The sequence below is a fragment of the Anopheles arabiensis genome, chromosome 2, assembly GCF_016920715.1.
Source record: "Anopheles arabiensis isolate DONGOLA chromosome 2, AaraD3, whole genome shotgun sequence".
Taxonomy (NCBI): domain Eukaryota; kingdom Metazoa; phylum Arthropoda; class Insecta; order Diptera; family Culicidae; genus Anopheles; species Anopheles arabiensis.
In genome coordinates this window covers 108,515,229-108,540,787 of record NC_053517.1, presented here as the reverse complement: position 1 = coordinate 108,540,787, position 25,559 = coordinate 108,515,229, and the positions used below count along the sequence as shown (strand labels likewise).

The 25,559-nt window shown below is 47.6% G+C and overlaps 1 protein-coding gene across 7 annotated transcripts in view; it reads left to right on the top strand.

Moving 5' to 3' along the window:
• Positions 1–25,559, top strand: part of LOC120898100 (homeodomain-interacting protein kinase 2-like) — a 64,433-nt gene that overhangs the window by 27,070 nt on the left and 11,804 nt on the right. For 5 of the 7 annotated variants that reach the window (XM_040303459.1, XM_040303461.1, XM_040303460.1 and 2 more), the window contains 2 exons: positions 13,146–13,405; positions 22,754–23,074. In XM_040303459.1, coding sequence (XP_040159393.1) covers positions 13,241–13,405; positions 22,754–23,074 — 486 coding nt within the window. In that variant the 5' untranslated portion in view covers positions 13,146–13,240. Of the gene's footprint in view, positions 1–13,145; positions 13,406–22,753; positions 23,075–25,559 lie in introns of those variants that run through there. The other 2 variants (XM_040303458.1, XM_040303465.1) reach the window with 1 other exon arrangement.

The window sequence follows — 25,559 nt, the reverse complement described above, 5'->3', positions numbered from 1 at the left end:
GGATGTGTCGCCCCAATAATGATGATAAGGATCCTGGTTGATTATCATTAGTTATTCGGGCCGGGGATTTAGGCGCCGGTTTCCCCTTCGATTGCTTGTTTTGGCGCAAGAGAGGAGATATTGGGCCCGCTTTTGTTTAAGATTTTAGGGCTTTTTGTTTTCGCTTGGACGCACATTTTTACAGACGGGGGAAAAAGGGGTTTCCATTTTTAAAAAAGCTTCTCCAGCGGGGGCTGTAATAGGATCTTGAATGATTAGAATGAATTTATCATCCCGGGTTTGCTCGCTGGGAGAGAAAAAGGTTCATTGCTTGCTAGCACGAAGCATAAATCACTTTCGTCCATCCGCGCGTACCCACGGCGACCGACGAACCTGCCGACGCGAAAAAAAAGGATACAAGACAAAATAACAAGGCACACCACCCCCACTCACTCACTCACTGTTTTGTCATCCCTTTGTTTCGTGGGGGCAGCAAACGTGTCACGGGTGTGTTGCGGTGTAACAAACATGTCGAACGATTTATGGGCGCTCTGGCGTGTGAAGTCTGATTTTTAGACCCCGAGTGCTTGTTGGGTTGGGAATTGGACGCTTCTTGTGACGTCAATTTGCAGTACAGAAAGGGGAAAAGTAGTGTGCGAGGGTTGAATTTATTGCATGATGGCGTTTTTTGATTAACTTTCTGATGAAATGCTGGTGAATGGTTTGAGTGAATGGGTAAAGGCCGCTGCTACACTTTTATTTTATTTGTGGAAAAGATATTCATTCCAATGTCCTTGTGTGATGTGATGCAGATCGAAATCGAAATGTTCGAAGGGCAGGAAGTTCTTGCTAAAACCCTAGATGTCCGGGGAAACTAATTTCTGGAAGGTTTAATCCTGGAACGAAACTGAGCGGGAACATCCTTACGGACCAATGAGCTCCAAAGATACAACTGTATGTACGCCCTATTCCACGTAGCTCGTAATTGAAATAGAAGTCATTGGAATATCTATTATCGAACACGCCGAACATTGAGTCCACCAAAGTTCCTGGGAATGTGATAACACTGCTTAGTGTTGCTTATGTGTCCTCATCCTACGCTTGCATGAATTTCCCTGTAAACGTTCCGATACGATACAAGAAGTTGTGTTGCCTTCAATGTCACAAAAGTCCGACTGATTGTCTAACGACGAGGACTTATGGTGTCCTTGATGCGCGCGTGTGTGTGTGTTAGTCTGACTACTCGATAGCCTTGCTCTGCTGGTGGTGTCCGGGTGAGACCTTTGATTGACGTCGTACACACCGCATTTCCAGAGAGCGTCTTTCGATGTAAGTTCCCAGGGGAAATGGATCGGTTTGTCGAAGGCCGAGGCTACCGATGACATCCTGCTAGAGGCAAGGTAAAGTGCAAGGTTGCGTGTGCACTTGTTGCGCAATGCATACACACAATCTACCTACAAACAAGGCAAGCTGTACATGTCAAGGCACGTGGAAGCACGAAGCAGGAAGCTGTAGAGCCCCGTCCGGAAGTGACGGGAAATTAGAGTCTGTGTTACTAACGCTAGGCATATTCGTCGAATGTTGTGCGCGCTTCGGTCAGGGTCGCACCTGGTTTTATGTGCAGCCGCAGGAGAGTTCGCCGCGGAAGGCTTGTCGATTTTCTGTGTCGATTTTCTGTGGTGGTGAGAGAGGTGCAGGTGAGTGTCGGTTTGCGAGTGCAACGGAGGCAATATAAATGTAATTTGCCCCCGGTAAGAAGTCTATTTCTGTGCCCAGGGCCCTCATCAACAGTGGAAGATATCCCTTGCTCGCTAGCCACAGAGAGACAGGGGGACAATCATAAAAGAAGGAGCAGAGAAGAAGAATAAGCGTCCAAGGGAACAAGGGACCGGCAAACGAAATGTGCACGAGGACACGAAGAACGAGAAGCGAATCTCGGCAAAACAATATTTTGTTCAATTTCCTATGAATAATTCAATATCATCGTGCGCCAGGTGACGCTGGACGGCAGTTTTCCCCAGTGCTTGGACAGGTTGTTTGTACGGACAGCTTTTCCCTGTTTTTTTTTTCTTTCGTCGTTGCCTTAGGCGTGAAAGATTTTCTATTTTATCAATCAGTTTCAATGTTTTTGAAGTAAAGATTTGTGATATAGTTTTGGGTTTTGTCTTTCCCTAGCCACTCTGTGAAAGAGGTACTTTATTTCTCATTAATCTTTCTTTCACCGTTTCACAAGTCCCAACACTAATGCCATTCGCACCTACCCCGGAGGAGAGTATAAATAATTAATCTGTTTTCATCTGTTTTGCTCCATCTTTTTGCAGGTAAGGTGTGATGACGTCTGTTTTAAATTCATCAGTATTCTGCCAAGACATTGGAACACTCTCCATTGGAACCCCCGTGACTTACTGCTGATTTGAGGAACTACGCTGGTAGATAAACGCTTGTCTTGAAAGGTTTCCGAAACGGTGGGAGAGCAGCCTGTGTAAAGTTAAAGTGAGCGTGTCGATTATCGCGAGCTCATAGGGTGTAGTTTTAGGGGCGGGAGCGCGTCTTGTGAGGCACCAGAGAGCACAGTTTGGGATATTAATGAGCCCCGAGTGTCAAGCGTTGGTGCTTCAGATGATTGGGAGTCGTTTGGCACGAGTCATTCAATGCTCAGTGTAATTATTAATTGTTTTGCTCACCTGTAGACTGCTGGCACATGTGGGTGTGTCGCCTGTCCAATTGCCTTGTGCGGGCCCAGGAAGACATTACATTTACTGATGCCATCGGCTGATGACTCACCGGCAACCGGCAGAGTCGAGATGGATCGCGAAAATGCGATCCTTCATTTGTCACTGTCATACGCGGCGAATGCGGCGAATGAGTGGAGCAGAAGCAGCAGCAGTACACGTTCTTGCTGAGCTCATGGAGATTATGGCAATTTGATGAACCTATTTGTGTGTGCTTTTTTGGAGAGGGCGAGACTCGGCGGCCCTTAACCCAAAGATACTGAACCGAAACTGCTGTGACATTGCCGCATTTATATGACTGTCGGTAGGTTGGCAGTCAATTCGGGGTGGTGTTCTTCCTTCTTTTTGTGTGCGCGCCCCGTTTCAATTTATTTTGGGCGAGTCGCCATCGTCGTCGTCTGTGCTCATATCTGTTCGGAGTGTCTCGGCTGGGAGATGGGGCATAGTGTGCCGGGCGCGGAATGACTTGGCGGTTATTTGCATTTCGTTAGATCAGAGGAGTGAATAATCGAGACGTTTGAGTATGCGGTTTGTGGTGGATGGTGCCAATCTATTCTAATATTACATGCGTTGTCTCATGAGGTCGCCGTGCGTTTGTTTGAAGTCGTATAGATGTGACAGATGTTAGGATCTAGCACAGATCTTGATTGCTTTGCCAGGTCGACAGGTATGGCCGTGCATTCCGTGTGTGTGTGTGCATTCTGTGTTGGGACTGTGTGTGTCAACGCGATCACGGCTATCTAGAACCTAGAACCAGATCTGACACCGCCATATTGAACGAAGAACAAGTTTCTCTTGCCTGGCAGCAGATCGAAACTTTCGCGTACGGTCAGAGCTTCATCGAGTTGCTATCGCACTCCGATTTCAATAATAAACAAAAATCAGGTTTGCCTACGCAATATTGGCGCGTTGATTCCATTAGCGCTGTTGCTGGTTGCCGAGCTGCTGCCTGGTGCATCGTCTCGCTCCCGGTGCACCACTGAGCAGCGCTGATGAGCTTCGATTATAAATCCTCCGACCCTGAAGCGCGCATAAGGGCTTTCGAGGTCCGTTATTTATTCGCTGCTGACAAATGGCTGGCTCTGCAATAGTGTCGCGCATACGATAGCAACCGGTCGACGGTGGCAGTGGTAGGGAATGAGCTAAAAATTATCATCATGATCAGCCTTTGAATCAGGTGCAATTAGTGAAGAGAGATTGCATTGAATTTGCCTGGTGCGAGAGAGAGCGAAGGGCAATTTGTCACGTTTGACGCTAACCCTGCACAGATCGGACCCACCCCGTGCTCCTCAGGTCTTCGGTTCGGCGCCGAAGGGCAGCGTCAGCGGGATGCCGGTTTACTCCGAGAGTGCAGGCCAGTGGTTAGGTGGATTGATTTTGTGTTTTTGTTTCATTGGCACTTATTGGCTCATTAGCTGTCAGCAAGAAGTGTGTGTGTTGCGGCTTTTGCTGTGAAACAGAAGTGACAGCATTACCACTGAACTACCTTGTAATGGTTAATGCTTAATGTCTCCATGGAAGTTACCTGTGTTATTGGAGATCTGTTTTCTTAACGGATGCTCCAAGATGACATGTTATTTTCATCAGTACATTATCATTCTCGTACAATACAGCTGGTCTTAGATACATCCCAACATCTCCAATGGTGTCTACTTTTGTAGATCTTCAGAATTGAAAGCCTTCATCACTTCAAATCTTCTGAAGATCTTTGGACATCTGGTGTGATTAAAATTGTCGTCTTTGACTTGATGATACAGAAGAGTAAAATATCCAGATCTGTGAGCTTAATTTCAGCTCTTCTACAAGAGCTCAGTATTGCATTCGCCATGAAAGATATTGGAAACACTCTGGCCACAGATAATTGCGTCGCTTAAGTAAACGGAGACGTATTGTCGGCACCGTTGATATGCGGGCTTGGCACAGTCTGAACCGTTGTCTGATCTGGTTTCCAGCTTCCAAGGTCTGAAAATGGTGGTAGGCCCTGACGTGGGCGCACACAACTTGGAGAGATTCTTGCAGAGCGCCCAGCAGATTGCGTTTGGGAACCGTTTGTCATTGTTGGTAAGGGGTGGTAGGTTGGTTGGGTGATGGTCGCCGTTGTTGCAGCCGGGAAACGGTCGAAAACTCGTTCCTCGTTGCACACTGCGATAGCAAATTAGTTTACAGACAGCGAGCGGGAAGTGGGGAAGAAATAATGCGTGTCAAATGGCGCTCTTTCTTTCCCGGCGCTGCACACCAGCGACGAACCACCAGCAGCAGCAGCGCGCAGATGTTGTTTGTAAAATAATTTCAATAGCAGGGCGCGCGGGCACCGTTGGCTTTCAGACATGACACCGATATCTTTAACTCCGCCCTTACCCCGCTCTTTGCTCGTTCGTTCGTAGAGGAAGGAAGCGAAAAAGCAGCGCACAGCGGCACAAAAGTTCTCCGGACAGAAAGGAGAAAGCCTTTTTCCCAACGCCTCTGCTTGCGGTAGGGTGGTTGTTTTTTTTGCCGTTGTTGTGCACATTTGTGTGCGGAGTGTAGAATAAGCGAAAAAAAAGTGCGTTTCATTGAAACGTGATTATTTGTTCGACTAGGCTAATAAATTTATTTCACTCCGATAAGTTAATCGTACCGGTTTGCCGGCAAAAGTGCGAGCGGCAGGCGGCGGTGCGTGAGGCAAAGATGTAACTGTACCGGATGGTATGTTTCTTCTTTGTACTTCTTTAAATTGAACCCCCCCATCGCAGGCAAGAAAGAAATATGAACATCACGTGTCTGTGCAGATTCATTCCGTCGCGATTAATTGTAACGCGGGCGTAAACGATACGCTATTGCGGAAGGGGGAGCTTCGATTGGAGGTGAACCTTCAGTGCCTTTATCTTGGGCAGCTGCCCGGCTTTTGTAGTTAGCGGAACTAAAGTGGGAATGTGTAAGCTGCCGTTGGCTCAACGGTTGATTTATCCTCGCCAAACGCACCGTGGCGGCAAAGCGAAAGGTGCTAATAAATGTTTACCGCATTTGGGAATAGTTTAATTCCAAGCGGGCGCACTACACTGTACAGCCCACGGATGAGAAGCGCTTACAACAGTTGCGTACGGTAAGGCTTCAGCCTTTCCGAAATTGGATGCGCGAGTGGAGTGAAATGAAAATGTATCAGATTTCAAATTTTCCATAATTCACAGAAGCATCAAAACAACATCATCAAGCACAGACACACACACAAACACCCACTCCCTTTACCGCACGATGTGTGCTGAAATGTGTGTGAGTGTGCTATTTGATGCCTCACGCACAGTTATTATCTATCGTATGGAAATGAATTTTCCGCACCGCATCGGCGTTGTTGTGGCGTTGTGTTTTCGTATTTGATGCTCCAAAAATCGCATCCAATTTCGCCGAAGCTTTTATAGCGTTCGGGGAATTGATCATTTGCACCGCTATTTATCGAGCAACAAGCAAGCGTACGCTGTATGAAAATGATATGGAATTATATTAATTAAAATTACATTTCACTATGCGGGAGTGCTACAAAGCCTCGTGTGTGTAAAGCTTTCTGTGCTTATGAGCTTAAAGAATCATTAAAATAATGTATTGAATGGCTGGTGCGATCGTGCCTTTGACATTGACAGATAGCGTTTGACAGGTATCGCGCACGCACAAATGTCAATACTTTTCCACACACAACACGCGCGCCGACAACAACCTTCCGCAGCTGCTGGTGGTTAATGTGGAGGGGCACTGGAGGCGCCGATGGTGGCCTCCATCATCGAAAGGGTGCCCTCGTCTGACGGCACTAATGCTGGTAAAACGAGATCCGATCTGAAGGAAAACCAGTCAGTCGCCGCTGCTCCCTTTGGGGCTCTCTATCGATGGATTCTGAGTTGGCGCAGCGGTCCTATATCACGCGGATTAATTATCGGTAAACTTTTGCTTCGTTAATAGCACCAAAACCAAATGTCGCCTGTCTGAGGCCTACGGTTGGGTAGCGTAAAAACTGAAAAGGTTTAAGTGTGCTGTTGGTTTAAAACGATTCATTCGCATGTAAAGTGCTGCGTACACATGCGCCTTACAATATATCTTGTAACTTAAGAACATGATCGATTTATCGAACACCAATTCCACCGTGTTCGAGTTAACTTTGGTGCAAATAATTTAATAAAATACACACACACACGGGCAGCGGCGTAATTGCTTTACGCCATCTTTTCTTTCACCTCGCGCTTCACCTTTTAAAAACCGCTGCCGGAAATAGCAAAGGTATTTTCCCTTCCCGAGAAATGATGCTTTTCCGGTTTGGGTGTTATTCTTTCGCCATTCTACTGTTCTTTCGCACTGTACGCATGTGTGTGCGAGTGTGTCGTCTGCTGTTATTCGTTGGAAGTTATTATTTTTAACCTCGGTTCATTATATTGGCAGCAGCAGCAGCAGCAGCAGGCACGGTACCATCCGTCAAGGGCACATTGAAGGGATCGTGCGTTTTGTTAGCGCGTTTGGAGTTTCAAAAGAATTACCTTTTCTTAGATTCCCAAGTGTCATTATGTAGCGATTTCCAAGTGGGAAACCGTTCTCCCTTTTCTGGGTGGATGATTTCCCAAACATTATGGTGTGTGTTTGTGTGCTGTCGTAGCGCTGCTGGAAGTTGAAATGGAGGTTCCACACTGGCAGGTTTTGGGCTGTGCTGTGCAGTGTGGATTTTGTGAGGTGGCATTCCAAAAGCAGTCTTACTAAATCGGTTCGTTACACGCAACGCCCGAATTGGCAAATTTTCACCCCAAGAGAGGCGATGGCTGGGCTGTGTGTATTTATACTGTCGGACGTCATCGTCGGCGCGGTGTAATGTAAACCTTGGATAAAATATTACATTTGAAGCGAATAAAGTAATAAGAACAAGGTAGGGGAAAGAGTGAAAGAGGAAAAAGCCTGTGCACAGAGAGAGAGAGAAGGGAGAGAGAAAGAGAACTACCAATCTGAAGCGGCCCTTTCCCGGGGTGTTTGTCCTTTGCGGATTTCTTTGGAAGCTTTTCCTTTCGTTCGCGAGCGATGCCTGCCTATTCCTCCCATTTCACGAATCAAACTTCCGCTCGCCTCATCAATCTATTCTTTTCTTGTCGTGCAAATCAAATAACGATGATCCCCCCACCTCACTCCATACCACCTCTTTCGTTGGTCCCGTTGAGAAGGAAACTGTTAGTTACAGGGGGGAATAAACGAAAACTGACATTTCCACGAAAAAGTTTGTAACGCGTGCGGCTCTCTCTGCGTCAGTTCGCTGCGTCAAGTCTTAATCATGTTTGAGCGCGGCACCGTGTAAATCCCGGACAAGCAGACACACACACACCCACGGTTCGTTCAGGTGGCGCTTTTATCGTGGAGAGAAGCGAAGACATCTTGCGCAAACAATAGCAAAAGGCGGAAAGATAGATGTGTGTTATTGTGCGCCCTAATACACAGCGAGCAGCAAACTGTCTGGAACACACACGGGTGGTAGTAGTCGAAGTAGCAGCGGGCACCGTCTCCGTCATCATCGGCCGTCTGTTGGTGGAAGCAAATGTTTGCCGGGGCCTTGCAAAATTGTTTTTCCCTTGCCTCAGTGGGGATGACCTTGGTGTAGGGGATGGAATGGGTGAACTTGGGAACATTTTCTATTCTAGTCATACGTGCGTGTGTGTGTGTGTTGTGGAGGGTCGGGAAGGGAATGGAAGCTTTAGCGTGCTACATTCCACACCTCTCTTTGCGCGCGTCCCTTTCGCTTCGCTTACTTATCGTTTATCAATATTTCTCCGATAATCGATCGAGCCGCAGAGTTCTTCGCAACAATGCGCTATTTTTGCGCACCAACGATGGAACATTGTGCTGGCTGGTATTGGGATAGTCAAAGCACTCTGTATCGGACAGAAAGCAAGGGCATGATGATACTTCGTCTAAGAGAAGGTAGAGGACATTGGTCGCTTTTCTTCAAAACCTGGGTGGTTGTCTAGGGCATCGTTTTTGCAGTTGCTAAAGATACAATCACACACTCACGTGCTTTTTTCTTGCGTGCGAGTTCGATGCCATTATGCTTTTGATGAGGCTTGATGCAAAAATAGGCGTCCTTTCTTGTGGGCTGTCATGATAAGACGTTAATTGAGATGGATCTTCGTGCTTTGATAATGCAAAAGTATCTATTTATAAGATGCGTACGATACACTGCTGCTGCTGGTGTACATTGTAAGAGAAGCTGGAGTTATGACGTTCACACGACGGGGTAGAAGATCCTTGAAGTCTGTTGACCTATAAAGAGAATCATCTTTTCCGTAGTAACATGTTTGCCTTGTACTAGCTCGGTACTTAAAATGCCCTTCCCGCGTTTGTAGTCATTTTGATTTCAAATCCCATTACCGGCGGAGAACATTTCGTATTGTAACCGATTTTGTGACAATTTTCGCTTTCCAGCACGTGTGCGTTGGTGCCGTTTGGGGTTGAGTTGGAGTTTATGATGCTTGAAAATTACGAGCACGATTTTAATGATTTTCCACAACAATATCGCACTATAAAACAGTTCCGCTGGGTGTGTCGTTAAACGTCCCCCGCGTGTGACGGCACCACAGAACCATCTTCTCTGCACGCCATGCCATGCTACATTCTTTGGCCGCATTTTATTACAAAGTAAGGCGGAAATGTTGGCTTTGTGTAAGACTAATTTTTGCCTCACTACAACACACACGTCCCTCTCAACGCACAAAAAAGACACTGTTTGGTATATTCTTGCAATAATTGCACAAAAAACTGTTCCAGTAAACTGTATCAATCTCGCTGATACGTACGGTTTAATTTCGCCCTAACGCGCGAGCCTTTTTTCGCCTTTGGCTTGCCGTTTGATTGAAGGGTCTCGTCGTCGTCGCCCCCTTGGGGGCAAGGGGAAGCAGCAGGCACAACATTTTGCTGATATTTGGAATATTTTTTTTGCACTGCTGTTGCCTGTGCCTGCCCCTCTTCGTGATTCGATTTATTATCACCTCCCTTTTTTGTGTGTCCGTGCGTCGTGCGTTGTGTCTCATCCAGCCCATTTTCCCCATGTAACGGTTATGATTATTTGGCTGTTTGCTTTTCCCCACCGGCGCAGTTTGGTCCCGCGTAGTATGTGGGGGGAGGATACACACACGTGCGGCATCGTAAGAGGTGGCATTTACGTATACGTGTGTGTGTGTGTGCATGTGGTTTATGATGCGACGCGATATAGTTTTGCTCGCATGGCCGAACGTCGAAATTGCGCCGCAATTGCCAGAGGTCATTAGAAAACGGTGCGAGTTGTGGTGGGGGGCGGGGGCATTGCAGGCAGCGGCGGCGGGTGCTCCACAATCGGAATGGCTTTTCTGCATCGACAACATCGTCCTCACTGACGTCTGTGTGTTTGACTCTGCGCGGTGGAAGGTGGCGAAGGGTGGTGATGGTGATAAGATTCATGCTTCATAAGCATACAGGTTTTTTTTCATCCACCAATAAATGACAGCCGGCGTTGACACACACACAGCCGGTGTTTTCGAAAGCGACAGCAGGCGCCCTGGAAGGCTTTTACACACATGTATATATTTCTAGTATATCGGTGGGATTTAGGAGACGAACGATAATTCTTTTTATATGTCAATGGCGTATGTTCGTATTACAATCTGTTTGGGGAAAGGGTGCTGCCCACAGAACCAAGCCGAATGAAAACGGCAACTCGGCATCGGAAAAGGGCATTAAGCAAAATAAAATAAATTGGACGGGTTTTGGTTGGGTTGATGTTGTTGTTATCCTATCCGTTGAATCCACGCCCGTGAGAAGGTGTCTCCCTTCCGATTTCTGCGTTGGCCTACTTTTCCGCTGATCGCACACAATTTTGCCCCTTTCTGAACTCGGCTGGGAGAAAGGTCGTGCCAGGGAGCTGATCGTAGTCACAGTCGCGAATTTTTTTATTTGTGTGCTGTGCTGAAGAACCGGTTCTGCTTTCCGGTCAGAATAGCATGCGTTTCGGTAAAGATTTACAGTGTGTGGTGCACTAAAACGCCACAAGACAGTGTGAAAACTGTGCGCAGAGAAAAAGGCTGCATCCCGTGTCCGGATGTGTGTGGATTGAAATTTCCTTTTAATTGCCGGCCCCACACATTCCTCTCCCTGCGCCCGCCGCCGTGTCTTCTTTTGCCCATTCGCCACCGGATGTACCGTCGGCAGGTCGTTTTTGTGCAGGTGACGATTTGCGACTTCCTTCCTACTGCTGCTGGGTAAGCAATTTCTTCACAGTTTTAAGTACAATTTTGCTAGGGTCTCATGCCGTAAAAGGCTCTCTCTCTGTCGTGCTTGATATTATGCTGCTGGTCGTCTCTTCGCCCCACACCATGTGATGTTTTGATTGACACCGGCGCAATGTTTTTGGGGCCTGGCTCCCTTTGTGCGTCCCGTACCGTTACGCGGTTGGTGGGGAAAAAACACCCGGAGCCAGATGTGCTTGGTGTTGCTATTATTGTTTGTTTGCTGCAAAACAGAAATGAGACGGTAGTTGCGTTATGCTGCTGCTGCTGCCTCAACGCTCGCTTAATGCTTTCAATGCGCCGCCGCCTCAAAACTGCTGCTGCTTGTCACTTTATCGGTAGAAAGTGGCGAGCGCCGCCGCATGAGATGTGAACGCGTGTGCAATAGACAGCCAGCCAGCGTTGGTTACAATTTGTTACCGCATTCCGCGTCACCATTAAAATCGCAAGCGCGCGCAGACCACTTTCTCAGCCTTCCGTTTGCGCGTTTGCGTGGAAAAATGTGAAAATGTGTGGGGTTTTTTTTTTTTCGTAGGGTTTGTTTGTGTTCCATTGCAAACGATAATCCATGGAAAGGGGGGGGGGATCAGTTTTCCAAAGTTAAATCAACTAATTATGCTTCACAGCTGGAGCTAATATGAGCTCGTTATGGAACGTTATGTAACTGTCAGAACGGTTTTCCTTCGCCAAGAGAGACGCTGACGGTCATGGATTGATTGATTTTCCCAGGGAAAAATAGATAGTCATCAATCGAAAGGATGGGGGAAATCCAATGATTGATGGTGCCGAAGAATAGGCAGGCTGTTCTTTCGCTCCGAATCTAAAGTCATTGATATTCTGGGGGGATTTAATCAGCTTGAAGATGGCAAAGCCAGAAGCGTAGCCACGATCATCCAGCAAGTAATATGAATTTCTTATGCAAATCAACAGACAACAATCATCGGCTAGATTGCCCTTTGTTTACAAAGAGTTGCTTCCTGTTCTTCCCTTTCTTCCTTCGAAATCATACTGCAGATGGTCGGCGTATGATCGACACAAGATGTGAACTCTGCTGCGAATGCATCCGCGTTACCCATTGCTCTTTTGACACGACAACCCGTTAGATATCCTTCAAAAACGATTCGCGAAGCAAATATGGGCCTAGGAACGTCTCTCCTAGGGTATATTAAAAGACAAACATCAACAGCGAGCGCTGCCTTCTTCTCTCTTTGCCACCTATTTGGACTGGTTTTGGCGCGTCACAAACGTGCTTCCCTCTTTTTTTTTTCGCTGTCAACATCATCGGCGTGTGTGTTTGTGTGTGGGATGGGGCCCGATTTGCGTCACAGGCGGGGTTTCGATTTTATAAATAAACCAATTTTTCCACCCAACTTTGTTACCATTTGCTTATGGCTGGCGGTGGTTGGTTGGCTGCTATTGCGGAGGGATAAATATTTCACCCACATCCACCCGTTGCACAGTTCTAGGCACGAATGGCAGTAGAATGGTTTGCGCTGGATGGGTTTATGTAATTTAATTGAATCAATACGACCTGGGAGATTAAAAACAGTTAAATTGTATATTGATTCTTAAGTAGTAGGGTAAATTCAATTATGAAAAAGTGTTTGTAAAAGAAACAGTAACTATCTGGTGCATGTCCTCCTGAATGGTGTGCTACTGCCTCGACCGGTTGGTTCTAGAGAGGTCCGCTAGAACTTGTTTTGGTGTACGAAAAAGGTTACCAACAATTCCCAATGTTGTCCTCCCTTCGAAGCAGCGGAACAACAGGTTTAACGTGGAAAGAAGAACAACAACAAACACACAAAAAAACAGACATGAAAAAGGAGGGAAAGGATTGCATGACAGCATAGTTTAAAATTGTGTTTCCAGTAAAACGGGTTTTAATGACACATTCCCCTTATCGGGCAGCAAGTGGAACGTAAAAAAGCAACGAAATGTGATAGTTAATTCTCGCGCTTCTTTTTTATATCTGTGTTTCTGTGTGTTGTGTGTTTGAATAATGTGCTGTAAGCTCTGAATCAGCAGTAAGTGCGGGGCAATACAAAAAAAAGCTCCACCCTCCTCTCCCATGTGTAGAACGCCCTTGTGTGTGTGTGTGCGCGCGCTCTAATCATGATTCGAATTGTGTTATAAATTCTAATGAGGTGATGTAACGCCGCTTCTGTTTGTTTCCTTTACGCAGCAGAGGGCGTTTGTGGTTGCGGTGAGTGTGGTGCAACCAGTGGCGGCGGCGGCGTACCGAGCGGCAGCAGCGGCACGGTTGCAACTTCCGGGGCTATGGGTGCCCCGTCCAACGGCTCCAAGACGGCACATTCAAAGGTTGCAACCGGAGGAGGTCATGCCAACACGCAGACCTCCAGCAAGCGTTCCAGCAGCGGTGCCGACGGTGACTACCAGCTGGTACAGCACGAGGTGCTCTACTCCCTCTCCGCCCAGTATGAGGTAAGTGTAAACAGTGAAAAGGATTCTATATTAAAGGGTACTTTATGCTTGCAATGTTTAAATGTTACGAAAAACGCATCAATTTTTAAGCTGCCTTAAAATGTTGCTGCAACGAACTATAACCTTCCATCCAAGAGATCTTCTGCGGGCAACACCTAGAATAATTACTGTATAACAGTTTTATAACAGTTTGGCAGTGTAATTAGTTGCTCCTCACAGAAGATTTCACGCGCATAAACGGTTCCTAGACCGAAATTAAGCCCAAAAGCATTGTACCTGAGCTGGTAATTAGCTGTCGTCGGTACAAGCGTCGTTTCCTTCAACTACATCTACGCTTAACTGTACACCTTGCTTTGCCCTGACGCTGAAGCGGGCTTTGGCAGTGGCTGTGTGTGATTATTGTTTCGCGTTCTGACAGGAACGTTAGCAACTTTTCCGCTCCAAACTTTTTGCGCGCCTATGGTGCCACTTTGTAGGTTAATGAATGTTTGTGCAAATTATTACGCTTTTTCCCTCCCCCAAAAACACTGCTCGTTCTGCTGCTGCTGCTGCTGACTGTGGCCGACGAGAAGTTGTTCTGTTTGTTTGCCGTAGCTTTCTCCCCTCTTTCTCGGATGTTGTTGCTGGATTACTTCACACACGCTCTCTTCTGCCGTCTTCTTGTGCTTCTTGGCTTACGATCTGGCAAGAAATTATTGTTAAAGCGAAAATACACAACACAGTGCCTCAGAATATTTGGTTCGCGATAATTGTTTTCGCAAAGCGTCCATTGCTTGCAGCTAGTTGAACAAGACAAGAAGCCACTCGTCCTCGTCGTCGGAGTCGTAAATCAGTGCCCGGGCCACGAATGACTGACGGCTATTAAACGCGTTGTGTCCGTCTTTGCCCGTGAGTCCAGCATACGTACGTGTTTGTGTCGTTGGCAGGTTAGAGAAATCGACAGCGCCTTTCTGAGGTGGGGAAGAGTGGAAAAGGGAAGTTTTGTCCTCGCGCCGTCCGTCGCCTCGGAGGACACGCTGTGTGGACGTTTTGTGAATGCCTTTTTCGGAAGACTTTTACGCCGGGGTGTGGTTGCGCGTGTGTCGGTCGAATTAACGGCGCGGCTCGCTTGAATCTCCAGCACGCGTTGGGGTAAGCGAGCCAAATGGACCTTAGGGCGTTGTGTGTGTCCTTCCAAGAGGCGTACTTCGCGTTTTATGCGTTCGTCGTTTGTGACGTTCCTTGGAGTTGCTGTTTCAAACAGGTCCTTTGGCGAAATAGCATTTGGGTTGGAATTCACCAACATAACAAGGACGTACTCTTTTTCTTTCTGCTCCAAACTCCAAAAACCACAAACTTCACATCATTTGCACTGAAGCCAGTTTCTGTGTGTGTGTGTGGCCAAGGGTTATTGGAGACTCACTGGTTTTGTGTGAGGTCGATTTTTGGTGCGGCTTTCTAAAATTAGACAACGTACGTGGTTGTGTGTGTGTGTCTGTTTGTAGTGCCGCGTCGTCGTCCCCCACGTGGCGTGAGGGTCACTTTTCCACTCGTGCTGTTGGTGGGTGAAATAGCTCGTTACTTGTTTTTTTTTTCTCTGTTATTTATGCACAAACGGTGAAAGAACTTAATGCTCTACCAGCACCTGCCCCACGCGTGAACCTTCGAAGGGGGTGCGGGATAGGAAGAACAAAATACCCGAAGCAAGTCGTGTCGGTGGCGATTGTTTAATTAATCTGGGGAATGGTTTTTCCTGTGCTTGAAGCAGTAACACACACACACACATTAAGACAGGTCTCGGCTGCTAGTCTAGCAAGCAAGCGTGATTGTGCCGGCAGCCCGCTTTGTCGATAAAAACCCCCGACAGAAGAGGGCAATGTGGCGCCCGGGCACTAGAAAAGATAAAGGAAAGCAGCGCACTGGTTGCAGTTAAAACCAGAGGGCGCAAAAACCAACCTCGGGAAGCTCGTCGCCGCTCTTGCGTACCACAACAAGCACAGATCTGTATAATAACTGTCTCTGGCTGCGAACGGTAAATGCTCTTGCACCTTTGGTGTATCCGTTCATGTGTAGTGGGCTTCTCTTCTTCCTGTATTCCTCAAAAACGCCTCGACGACCTCTCAGGCAAAAGCGCTTCCCCAAAAAGGGAGCAGCGCCATGGCAAGAGCCTGCTGCAATATCAATAATACAAAAACAAACAACCATTATGATAAAAGAAAGAGAAAACCCGCTGGCTGACGCAAATTGCAACGTTCATTGCCCTTGCTCTTGCTTCGCGCTGAGTGTAAACCACACGCCTCCCATTCCGTTGTTATCCGAGAAACTGCTGTAGAATAACCGAAGGGCAGCAGCAGCTCGTTTTGTTGATGGTGTGCCGTTTTAGCATATTGGGGCGAAAGGGACGAAGGACCGAGAAGGATAGAAGGCTCCGGATGCAATCGTTGCTGTCGTTGTCATCATTTAATAGTGGTTAGAGAGACGTAAAGGGTGACCAACGACGACACTACACTGTCCCTGGAGGAAAGGGTGTGTAGCACACTTGGTCGCGCAGTGTTGTGCCTTTTATGATGCCAAGTGTATTAGAGCGGGCGCGCGTTTTATGTTGTACTGCGTTCGACCTTGGGTGTGTCTGTGTCTTCGTAAGTGTGTGTTTAATGTTAGAAGCCATGTTGTCTCGCACTCTGCAGAGTGCAAAGAAACAGTAACGTACACCGGATACACACTCACAGAACGTAGCCCTCCGAAGAAATTGGCTCCGGTCTCTCAATCAGCTACCAAATGTTGTACGCATTTCACTCATAAAACGGTGGCTGCGCATTCATAAAACGCCAAACATATTGGTAGGAGTATCCCTTGCACACACTATGCAGATGACTGACTGGCATGTGTAAATAAAGGCAGCACAAAGTTTCATTATCAAGATGTATGCGTTTGGGCGAACTTTTCCTTTTTTTCCCATTCGAGTAACGCAAGACGCCCGGTTTTTTGCTAATTCAGCCACTCAATGATTTGTCGCCGAGTCGGCAAACTTTTGGGGCCGGATTTGGTAATCGAAAGTGTCCTCCAGACATACTAAAGAGCCACCTTGAGCGTCGGCAATATAGATTGTTGAGGGTCTGATAATAGAGAACTGCTGGCTGGGGGGCTAGTGTTTTCGGGTTGTGTTCTTGGGCCGCCGCCGGCCCGGCAAGAGTTAAGTGTTGCTCGACACGGCAAAGAAATCCCTAACGCCTTTCCTTTCTTCCCATTCTCCCCATCGTGTTAAATTTGCCAGACATAAAATGACGAAGCGACGAGGCTACCGGGACTAAACTGCTCAACCTTTCCCCTCGGAGCAGCAGTCGAGTCCCCAAAGCAGTCGGGTTTGCCCCATAATCTGTAGGATTTAGCGTCGTCGTCTCGGCCGTGACGGTAAAGGCTCTCGGGGTTCGGTGGCAAGAGGGTTTGTCTTTAGGAAAATGCTGGACGCGAAACTGGATATACGTTCCTTTCTGTTTCGCTCTTTCGTTTTTCCGGTCCCGGAGCACGCAGGAGAAAACTAGAATGTGTCCGGCTGCAGGGGTTTTGCAAATAAGAAAGCGATACCGATACCTTTGCATAAGAAATCCGACTACGACGACGGTCCGGTGGTCGAAGAGGACATTGGTCTCGTCGAGGGTTCGATCGTGGAAAAGGGATGTAGGAGCTATGAGTCGATATGCTTCAATATGGCCATTGTCAGATTGGCATCATACACCCCAAAGTCAACAAGGAAAGGTTGGGGCCTTGTGGTTGCGGGCCAGTGTGATACTTCAGATATGCTTCTGTGGTCATCAGTGTTGTCGGTTAGTAAGTTTGTCTCAGCCCGCTTTGGTAAGTGGAAACCTTGGACATAAACATTGGGGTATGCTCTGAAGATACATCTTCCTGTCCGTCCTGTTGGTTCTCTCTCCTTCTCTCTCCGTGTCCCAATGCCTGTATCAAACCTACGCAACATCTTCATCAGATTTTTCTGATTTAAGTGCCGAAGATATCCAATCTCTCGGTCTGTGCTCTATCCGGTGTCTGTGGTGAGCGATTTTCATCCACGCTTACATCTTCACGAGAAGGTTGATAGAGCACGAAGCCAGACGGGGATTGAAAAGTGTTGATAGAAAGATTCAGTAATCAGAAATAGAGCGAGGTTATGAAATTCAGGAACTTCAATACTTGGAGTCTAAATGATCGGCAAGTCATCAGGAGAAGTTCCTACATTTGCAATTCAATGTGTATGTGTGTGTGTGTTTGCCTTCATTAGAATGTGTACGTTGCATTTTTTGGGAACACCAATGGTTAATTCTCGTCCAGGTGTATGTGTGATGGGAAAGGTAAATATAGACACGTCATGAGACATCGACTGGTGCTCATCAAATTTCAGTGCAGGTGCAGACAGTATATGCGAACGTTTGTGAAAATAAAACGACCCTCCACCAAAAAACTATAATAATAATCGTCGGAACTTCAAAAATCCCCTCCACAGATGTCGCGTTTTTCACAATAACCACCACCGTGGTAGTGTGGTGTAGATGTGGCCTGAGCGAGCGAACAATTTTCGGATGGCAAATTGTGATCGACGGCGATTTCTCTTGTTTTCAAAATTGTCCGCCCGCCCGTCCGTCGATGTATATGCAAAGTGGTGGTCATGCTTCTTCCGCACGCAGTTCTTTTTCGCCTGGTCGTCGTTTTGCCCCGCCGTCATGCTGCGATATGAATGATGCGGGCATAGTTTGTCGGTGGTTTTTACTGAACAATCATCGTCCTCTATTGTCTTATGTGCGGCACTACTGCTGCTGCTGCTGATGCAGGAGAGCTCATTAAAAACATCCATCGACTTCACGACCTCCTCGCCAGTGGGGGGAGGACTACTGAAGGACTGTGTACCGCCGCCACACTGTGCGCGTTGTGTGATGAAACGCAAACAAATAGTTGTGTCCCACCATAGCACACACTCTCCTCCACCAAACACGGCCGGCTATCGGAGTCTCTCGCGTGGTCGGTTGGATGATGTGCCATGAATATCGCGCCCAGCCTGGCCCAAGTGTGTGAGTTGGAGTGTGTCTGTTGGACCCGCCGCCACTCATTATCTGTGTACGGTGGCGTGCGCACGGTGGACCGGCGCGACCTCTCTGTGTTTTCGCAGTTTATATGGTGAAAGAGAGAAAGAGTAGGAGGAGGAGGAGGAGCAGAGAAGTAGCTGCTGTACGTCGTTGTTGGCGGCGCATATGCTTGCCGATATGTTCGAAACTTTCTCCTATAATCTACGTAAGTCCCGCACACACCATCCAATAGCGGGAGGGACGTCGTTGTTGTTATGTGCATCACGCTTTTCTACGGACTGTTGGAGCAAATTGACAGCCTCAACTTTGACGCATTGACACACGGCGGTGGAATGGAGCTAGGAGATTAGCGTGAGGCGGGTCGGGAGTTTTTTTTTGCCATGGCGTGCTGGAGATCTCGGCGAGTCTAGGCGTCCGGGCCAGGTCGACCGAGGTTACTTTGATCGGGACGTCCGATAACTTCAAACGACAATAAGGGCGGGAAGTGGGATTAGGCAGGGTTACACGAGGGGTGTGTGTGTGTGTGTGTGTGTGTGACCGTTACGAGAGACCCTCCTGTTTGTACCCTTTTGTACCTCGATACAACAATGCAAAATATCTTCAAAAAACACTCGCCAAAACCGCGCGCTCGCTATCTTATCGTTGACTACCTAACCTAACCAATATCGCCTGTGGCGCAATCCACCCACTAAACTCGTCTTATTGTTGTGCCCGTCAAATCTCGCATGTGTTGCTATTTGGCTTTTTCTTTTCTACAACACGAGCGGGGGGCTGCTACTAACCGTCGGACGGTGTTCGAAGTTGCCCGTGAGCGTTTGTGCTCCGTGATAGATGGAGTGTGAGGCCTCGCTTTACGAGTGTGATAGAGGAGAGAGTAGGTCTTGATGTGTGTGGTTCTGAAGGCGAGGGGAGCTGATAAATTTGGCAATAATTGGGTACAGGCTGTGATTGCCACGGGCAAAAGCCAAAGCCACTGTTTGGACGTGGTGTAGCAACCCGGAGCGGCGGCTGATGGAGCAATAAGCAACAAAGTTGTTGTAGCGGAGATTATGTGCGTCCGACAAAACGAACGTTTGTGGAGAGGTACAGTCAATCAAACTGAAATATAAATCTCGGGTGTTGCGGGGTCTCGTGCTCCGGAGTAAGGATCATAAAACCGTGGAGTTGGAGTTCATGTTTACTTCTCCGATCTTGATGAAATGAGAATGAAGGTTAGGGAGTAGTAACTAATGCTTATTGGAATTCTACATTGTGTAGTACATCGAGATGCTAATCAAGATATTGGATTCAAAATTTGGAGTTGAGGTACACAGTTTTGTTTTCGTTCTGGAAACACATTTAGGGATCCTCACAACTCAATGTTTCCAATCCAGAGCTGGCTCGACTAAGTAGTTCCCCCCTTGTCACGACTCACTTTCCAGTTTGGGTGCAAAATTTTCCTAAACATTTTTTTCCTCGTCTGACATTTCGAAAGATTCCACCCCGGCAGCTCCCTCAGTTCATGTCGAGTTCAAAAACCCCATTAATTGCAATAACCACCGCCACCCCCTCAGGGGTTGCAATCGTGTATACCCTGGGTGGCTGGTTGCGTCAACAAACGATGGCGAACGCGCAAACAACAGACCAACCCGGTCCCGCTCTGTGCTCTCCATTGTTGCAAACATCATGTGAGATTGGTCAAACCAATCAAAATCTTACCCACCTACACTGCCCACCGGTTGGTGTTGGATGGCTGGCTGGCTGGCCAAGCGGGGAGAGTCATTGATATTTTTTTTGGAGCAGACGGGTGCTATGCTTAGAGGTTGCTACTGATGGCCAATCGAACTGCTGCTGCTGCTGCTGCTGCTGCTGCTACCGTTTCGATTTTGTTTTTTGTTCAATTGTGAAAAAGAGAGTGTCTCCGTGTTCGACTCGCAGGTACAGAGAAAATGGAGGGAACGGGCGGTAAAACGCTGCCAGATAATTGTCTGTGGCTGGGTGCATTTGGGCAGTGTGGTGCTCTCTGGTAGATGGCATTGTGGGAAATGGCGAAACGATGGCGAACCATTTTGCTGGTGCAACTGTGTCTGGTCTGGTGTGGCACCCCGAAACACTGAAGTGCTTTTGGTTGTGCCTAGGTGTCTGTATGTCGACACACGTTGCTGTGATATTTTGTTGAGGGTGCTATTATCTGTTGTTTGGCTTTTTTTTTGTATTGAGAAACTGTTTTTGGGGCAAGCTGCGGTGGCGCATAAAGGTACATACAAATTAGCATTCAATTCTAGCCCAAATTCTGGAACTCTTTTGCTTCAAAACTGGCGTCAGCGTGAGCTTTAGAAATTCAACCGCGAATGTATCAAGATCTTACAAAACGTTGCGAAAAGTGGCAGCCAACTCTACTGCAAACTCATTTGCTTCACAGACAGCACAACCACACACTGTTCTCTGTTGCACATTCGCATAAGACATTAGGCAAAACAGAGCATTAGGCAGGCCCCAGGCCTTTTGAATTATGGGACAATTCGGTGCGAAGGATTTCACTCTCTCTCTCTCTCTCTCTCTCTCTCTCGGGGTTTGTGTGCATCTCGGTGCGCGCGGTGCAACAAATAGTGTCCCGTAAAGCACACGGGGTGGGTTTCCCGCAAGATGGTTATCAGATGTTTATGATGTTCAGGTTAACAGAAGGTGGTTTGCAAAAGAGAGGTAAAACGAGCAAGCTATTGCACAAAAATGGCCCGAAGGCGCAAACGTTTTTGGTGTAAATATGCTTACCAAGAGTAACTGGAATTTATTGTTGCAGCGACCGGCCGACGACCGACCTGCCCCCCATGCCCACGGTGTGTTGTTGTGTACTTTCATAAAAAAGCTCATAATTAAGAGCAAGGTGCAACGTCCACAGCACAACAGCAGCAGCAGTTTTCCAATTTGGGAGGAAAGGCAGCACCACCACTCTCTGCCTTTTGCTTCTTGCTTCTTGCCCTGGGGGAAGAGAGGCATGCAAAAAGCAAGGAAAACAAATAGAAATGAATTAATCGGCTTTGTCGTCGTCGCTGTCCCGTTTGTGGAACGGCCGGAACCAGTTAGGTTCTACTGATTCCCATTATCGAACGCTCACAACAACCGGACAGGTTTCTTGAACCCTTGTGGAGCGTTGGGTTGGGGCCGTTTTGGGCCGTGTTCTTGAGCCTTTCCTTTTTGCACCACCTTATGGTTATGTTTCGCGCAGGACAAAAACAAGCAAAAACACGCTGCCGGAAAAATTAAGGAAACCGTATTCAAAACAACAGCATCGACAACAACAACGAAAAAAACAGGCCCACACTTCCCTCAGTCATTAAGCCTGACCTCAAAAACAATCTCTCCTCGCGTTGTGCCTACCAAACGACAAACTGTGAAGAGGAGGATAGATGGAGCGGGTATTTCGGGGGTTATATTTTTGCCCGAAAAAAAAACAAGAACCTTTTACCTTCGCTTTATTCGTGACCGCGTACTCAGCAGGCACACACACACACACACACACACACACCTGGACCCTTTGAGCGGACACCATACACGAAACGTGTTTTACCATTTCGGTGTGCTCTTGTTGCTGGTGGCCCGGTGTTCGCGACCGGGTGTTTTTTTTTCTTTCTTTCATATTTTGCGTCCGCGGGTCGATTTGATTTTGTTTTTTCGATTATTCGCGCTACTTTCACAATTTCATCGGCCAACACTGTGACTGCCTACGAAAGGGTGCTGAGGCGAATTTTTATAGCGTTTTCCTCCTCCCCGATGCCCAGGGGCGATCGTACGCGTACGCGGCGTGAGCGAATTATTGCACAGAACAGCAGCAGCAGAACCGGTTGCGCTTTGCGGTTGGCCAGTTTAGGCAAAATCGGGAAAATTAATGGCCTTCCTCCTCCCGTGTCTGGCTGAAGTGATGGGTAGGGAGGTAGCTGAACGAGGAGGGAAAAAGGATGCACAAAAAATCGCTTCTGTACGTACAGTGGCGACCGCCACTTGTGTCTTGAGTGACTTCGTTCTGTGGTGATGGAGAGCAGACAAACAAAGAGGAGTCGGGTGCGTTTCTGTTTTTGGCATGAACTCTTAATATCGCTGTGACCCGGTCCAAACGCACAGACACATATGTGCCCGCGTCATCATCTTTTACGGTTATTCGAGGTCCATGTCCTTGTTTGGGCCGTTCGGTTCGATCAGTTCGTAGCGTTGTATTAAATCGGAACCTATTAGCGTAACTTTCTCGCCAAGACAATGAAAAAAAAACGCGCATGAATTAATCATTTCTTTCACTTCTCTCTATTTCTTCACAACACAGGTCCTAGAATTTCTTGGCCGCGGCACATTCGGGCAGGTGGTAAAATGCTGGAAGAAGGGCACGAGCGACATCGTCGCGATCAAGATCCTGAAGAACCATCCGTCCTATGCGCGGCAGGGGCAGATCGAGGTGTCGATCCTCAGCCGGCTCAGCCAGGAGAATGCGGACGAGTTCAACTTCGTGCGGGCGTTCGAGTGCTTCCAGCACAAGAACCACACCTGTCTGGTGTTCGAGATGCTCGAGCAGAACCTGTACGACTTTCTGAAGCAGAACAAATTCTCGCCGCTTCCACTGAAGTACATCAGGCCCATACTGCAACAGGTAAGCTGTCGTGTCCTCCCCTCTCTGTGGAAAGATCTGATAGATCCTTGGTGACTTCGTACAAAGGGAAGTCGTATGCTGGTCTGACGGTCGTAAAAGGCGGTGATTTACGTATTTTATGGAGCACACCATTTCCTGGGCGTTGAAGCGAAGGAAAGCCACAATGTAATCTTCATCAAGAGCACAGTTTGGTCTGTGGTCTGTGGTTTTTTGTTTGCTGTTATCTTCTACAGAGCCGAAATGTGAAGATTGTTGTGGTTACTAGACGCTCAGCGTTTTTAATGTATTCCTCATCTCGCTGTTTGAACCCAATAATACCCGGAGGCTCCCCACTCTTGAGTTCAATTTCCTGCCCGGTATTAATTAATCCGTGTATCGAACCTAACTCATCTTCATCCCGCAGGATTTGCTTTCTTCTCTAAACCCCTAAATGTGCTCATCCGGGCCGTAAAGATAAGGCTAAAGGCGCCACAAAGAACGCGCGCGCTGCTCTTCTTCCTGTGGCGTTGAAAGAGCGTGCCTTTTTTTGGCAATGATGTCGCCTAATGAGGTTCATTTGTTGGTCTAGTCCTCTCGGTCACCGAAAAGGGCGGAAAAGGATGAGGATAATAAATGGCACACGGGAAATGGGGTTTTTTTTTAAAGAAGAAATGGTCAACATTTCAAAACCCAAGAGAGCAGGTTTGCATCAATTCGACCACAATTTGCTGATGTCAGCGGGAGAAATGCATCGAACAAATGAAGTATGATGGCAAGGGAGAAGATCGTTTGTTTGTCCAGCTCCGAGGTTCGTTTGCTACGTGCCTGGCCTGGCCTGGACAGTGCGGCTTGGTGTGTGCATTTGTTTGCTCTCCCTGCTCGGTTGTGCACACCCGTAAATAAAAACAAAACTTCCCAAATCAACCTTACTGATTGGGATGGTCGAATGTGTGTTTTGTTGACTCGCACGAACACCACAGGCGTGTGTGCTGAACCTGTTTGGCGAGTGTACATTAATTTTTAGGACGTATCTGGTTTACCCTGTGCCTGAGCGGGGACAGTGTGAGGGTTTTTTTTCTCCCCCCGTGGGGTATTTTGTTCCCCCCGTTCGTTTAGTTATTGTGACTTCCCTTTCGTCCGATTGCTTCGCGATTACGATCAGAGATTTGTTTTGCGCTGAAGAAACAACCCCACAGCAGTGTATATGGGTTGACTAGCGATGGCTTGTTTGTTGTTGCATGTTTCGACATGAACCGACCGGAGACCCCGGGAGAGTGATCAGCATTTTCGATTCAACTCACACATCGCAGCGCTTGAAAAACGGGGGAGAGTGATTATCAATGCCTTGGTTTTTTCAATGCACTGATGAGGCTTTATAGTATGGTTTTAATGTGCGTAATAAAGGAAAGAAGGGAGTACATGATAATGGAGTTGGAGAGATGCCCTTATGCATTCTGATAGTGTGTGGCTTCACGAGATTGCGCTGCATGAAAGTGATCGCTTGGTTTGCTGCTGTCGATCAAGTTGTGTGGATCGGTGTTCATTTCGCCATCTCAAGACTGGCGGAGCTAAAGAAGTAGAGGAAGAGGTTGCTTGATTTTCTTTAAAAAAAAAACCATCTGACGACCCAGCACGGATGGGATCACGACGAATATGTAGGACATGCCGTTTTCGCCCAATTTCCATTCAACCGTCACCGTCAATTTAAGTTCGCATTTGCCTGCTCGATTCCGTCGCACACAAGATCGTTTTCTTTATGATCCTCCTTCTCCCAACCGTTCTAACCAGTCGGCAAATCTTGGCGATGGGTGAGAAAGAACAACCACCAATTCTTCGGAGTTCATCTTTCTTTCCCTTAAGGCGGAGAAATTTGCATGCGGGCTCGTTGTCTGAGTGGCGAGTTGCGGAGGAAGAAATAATCTGTGTGTTCGTCGTCGTCGTCCTCTTCACCTCGGTGTGTCATTTGGTGGATGTGGAGGTTGTTCTCCGGGACGTTTGGTTTGGGGGCTTTTGCTTCTTCTGTAGACCTCTTTTTACACCACCGCCTGTGGTCACGAGTTGTGTACCGACCTCACAAAAAAGGGTGACCGCGAACCGCAAGATCTTAACTCATGGCTATAGCATTTGATTATGGTGTGTGTGTGTCTCGAATGGACGGCCTGAGCTGGTGTTGCGTTTCAGCTTTCATTTTGTGCAGATGCTGGCGCTGGTCGTGTCTGGAGGATCGTCTGGGTGACCCAATAAAACCCCGCTGATGATGGAGGGTACTACCCTGATTGCGGATTGCTAACGGGATTTCGGGAGCCTGCTACTACTACCACCAACGGTAACCAACCGGGCCGATCGGTGCGTTTTTATGTGTGCGATGCTCGTCGAACCTCCCTCTGCTGCTGGAATCAGTCCACCGGAGATGGAATGATGAATACAAATCAATCGATACAGGCAGCAGGAGACAGGTTCCAGTGACAGCTGGTACACATCAATGTTGCCCACAGATTATGACAGC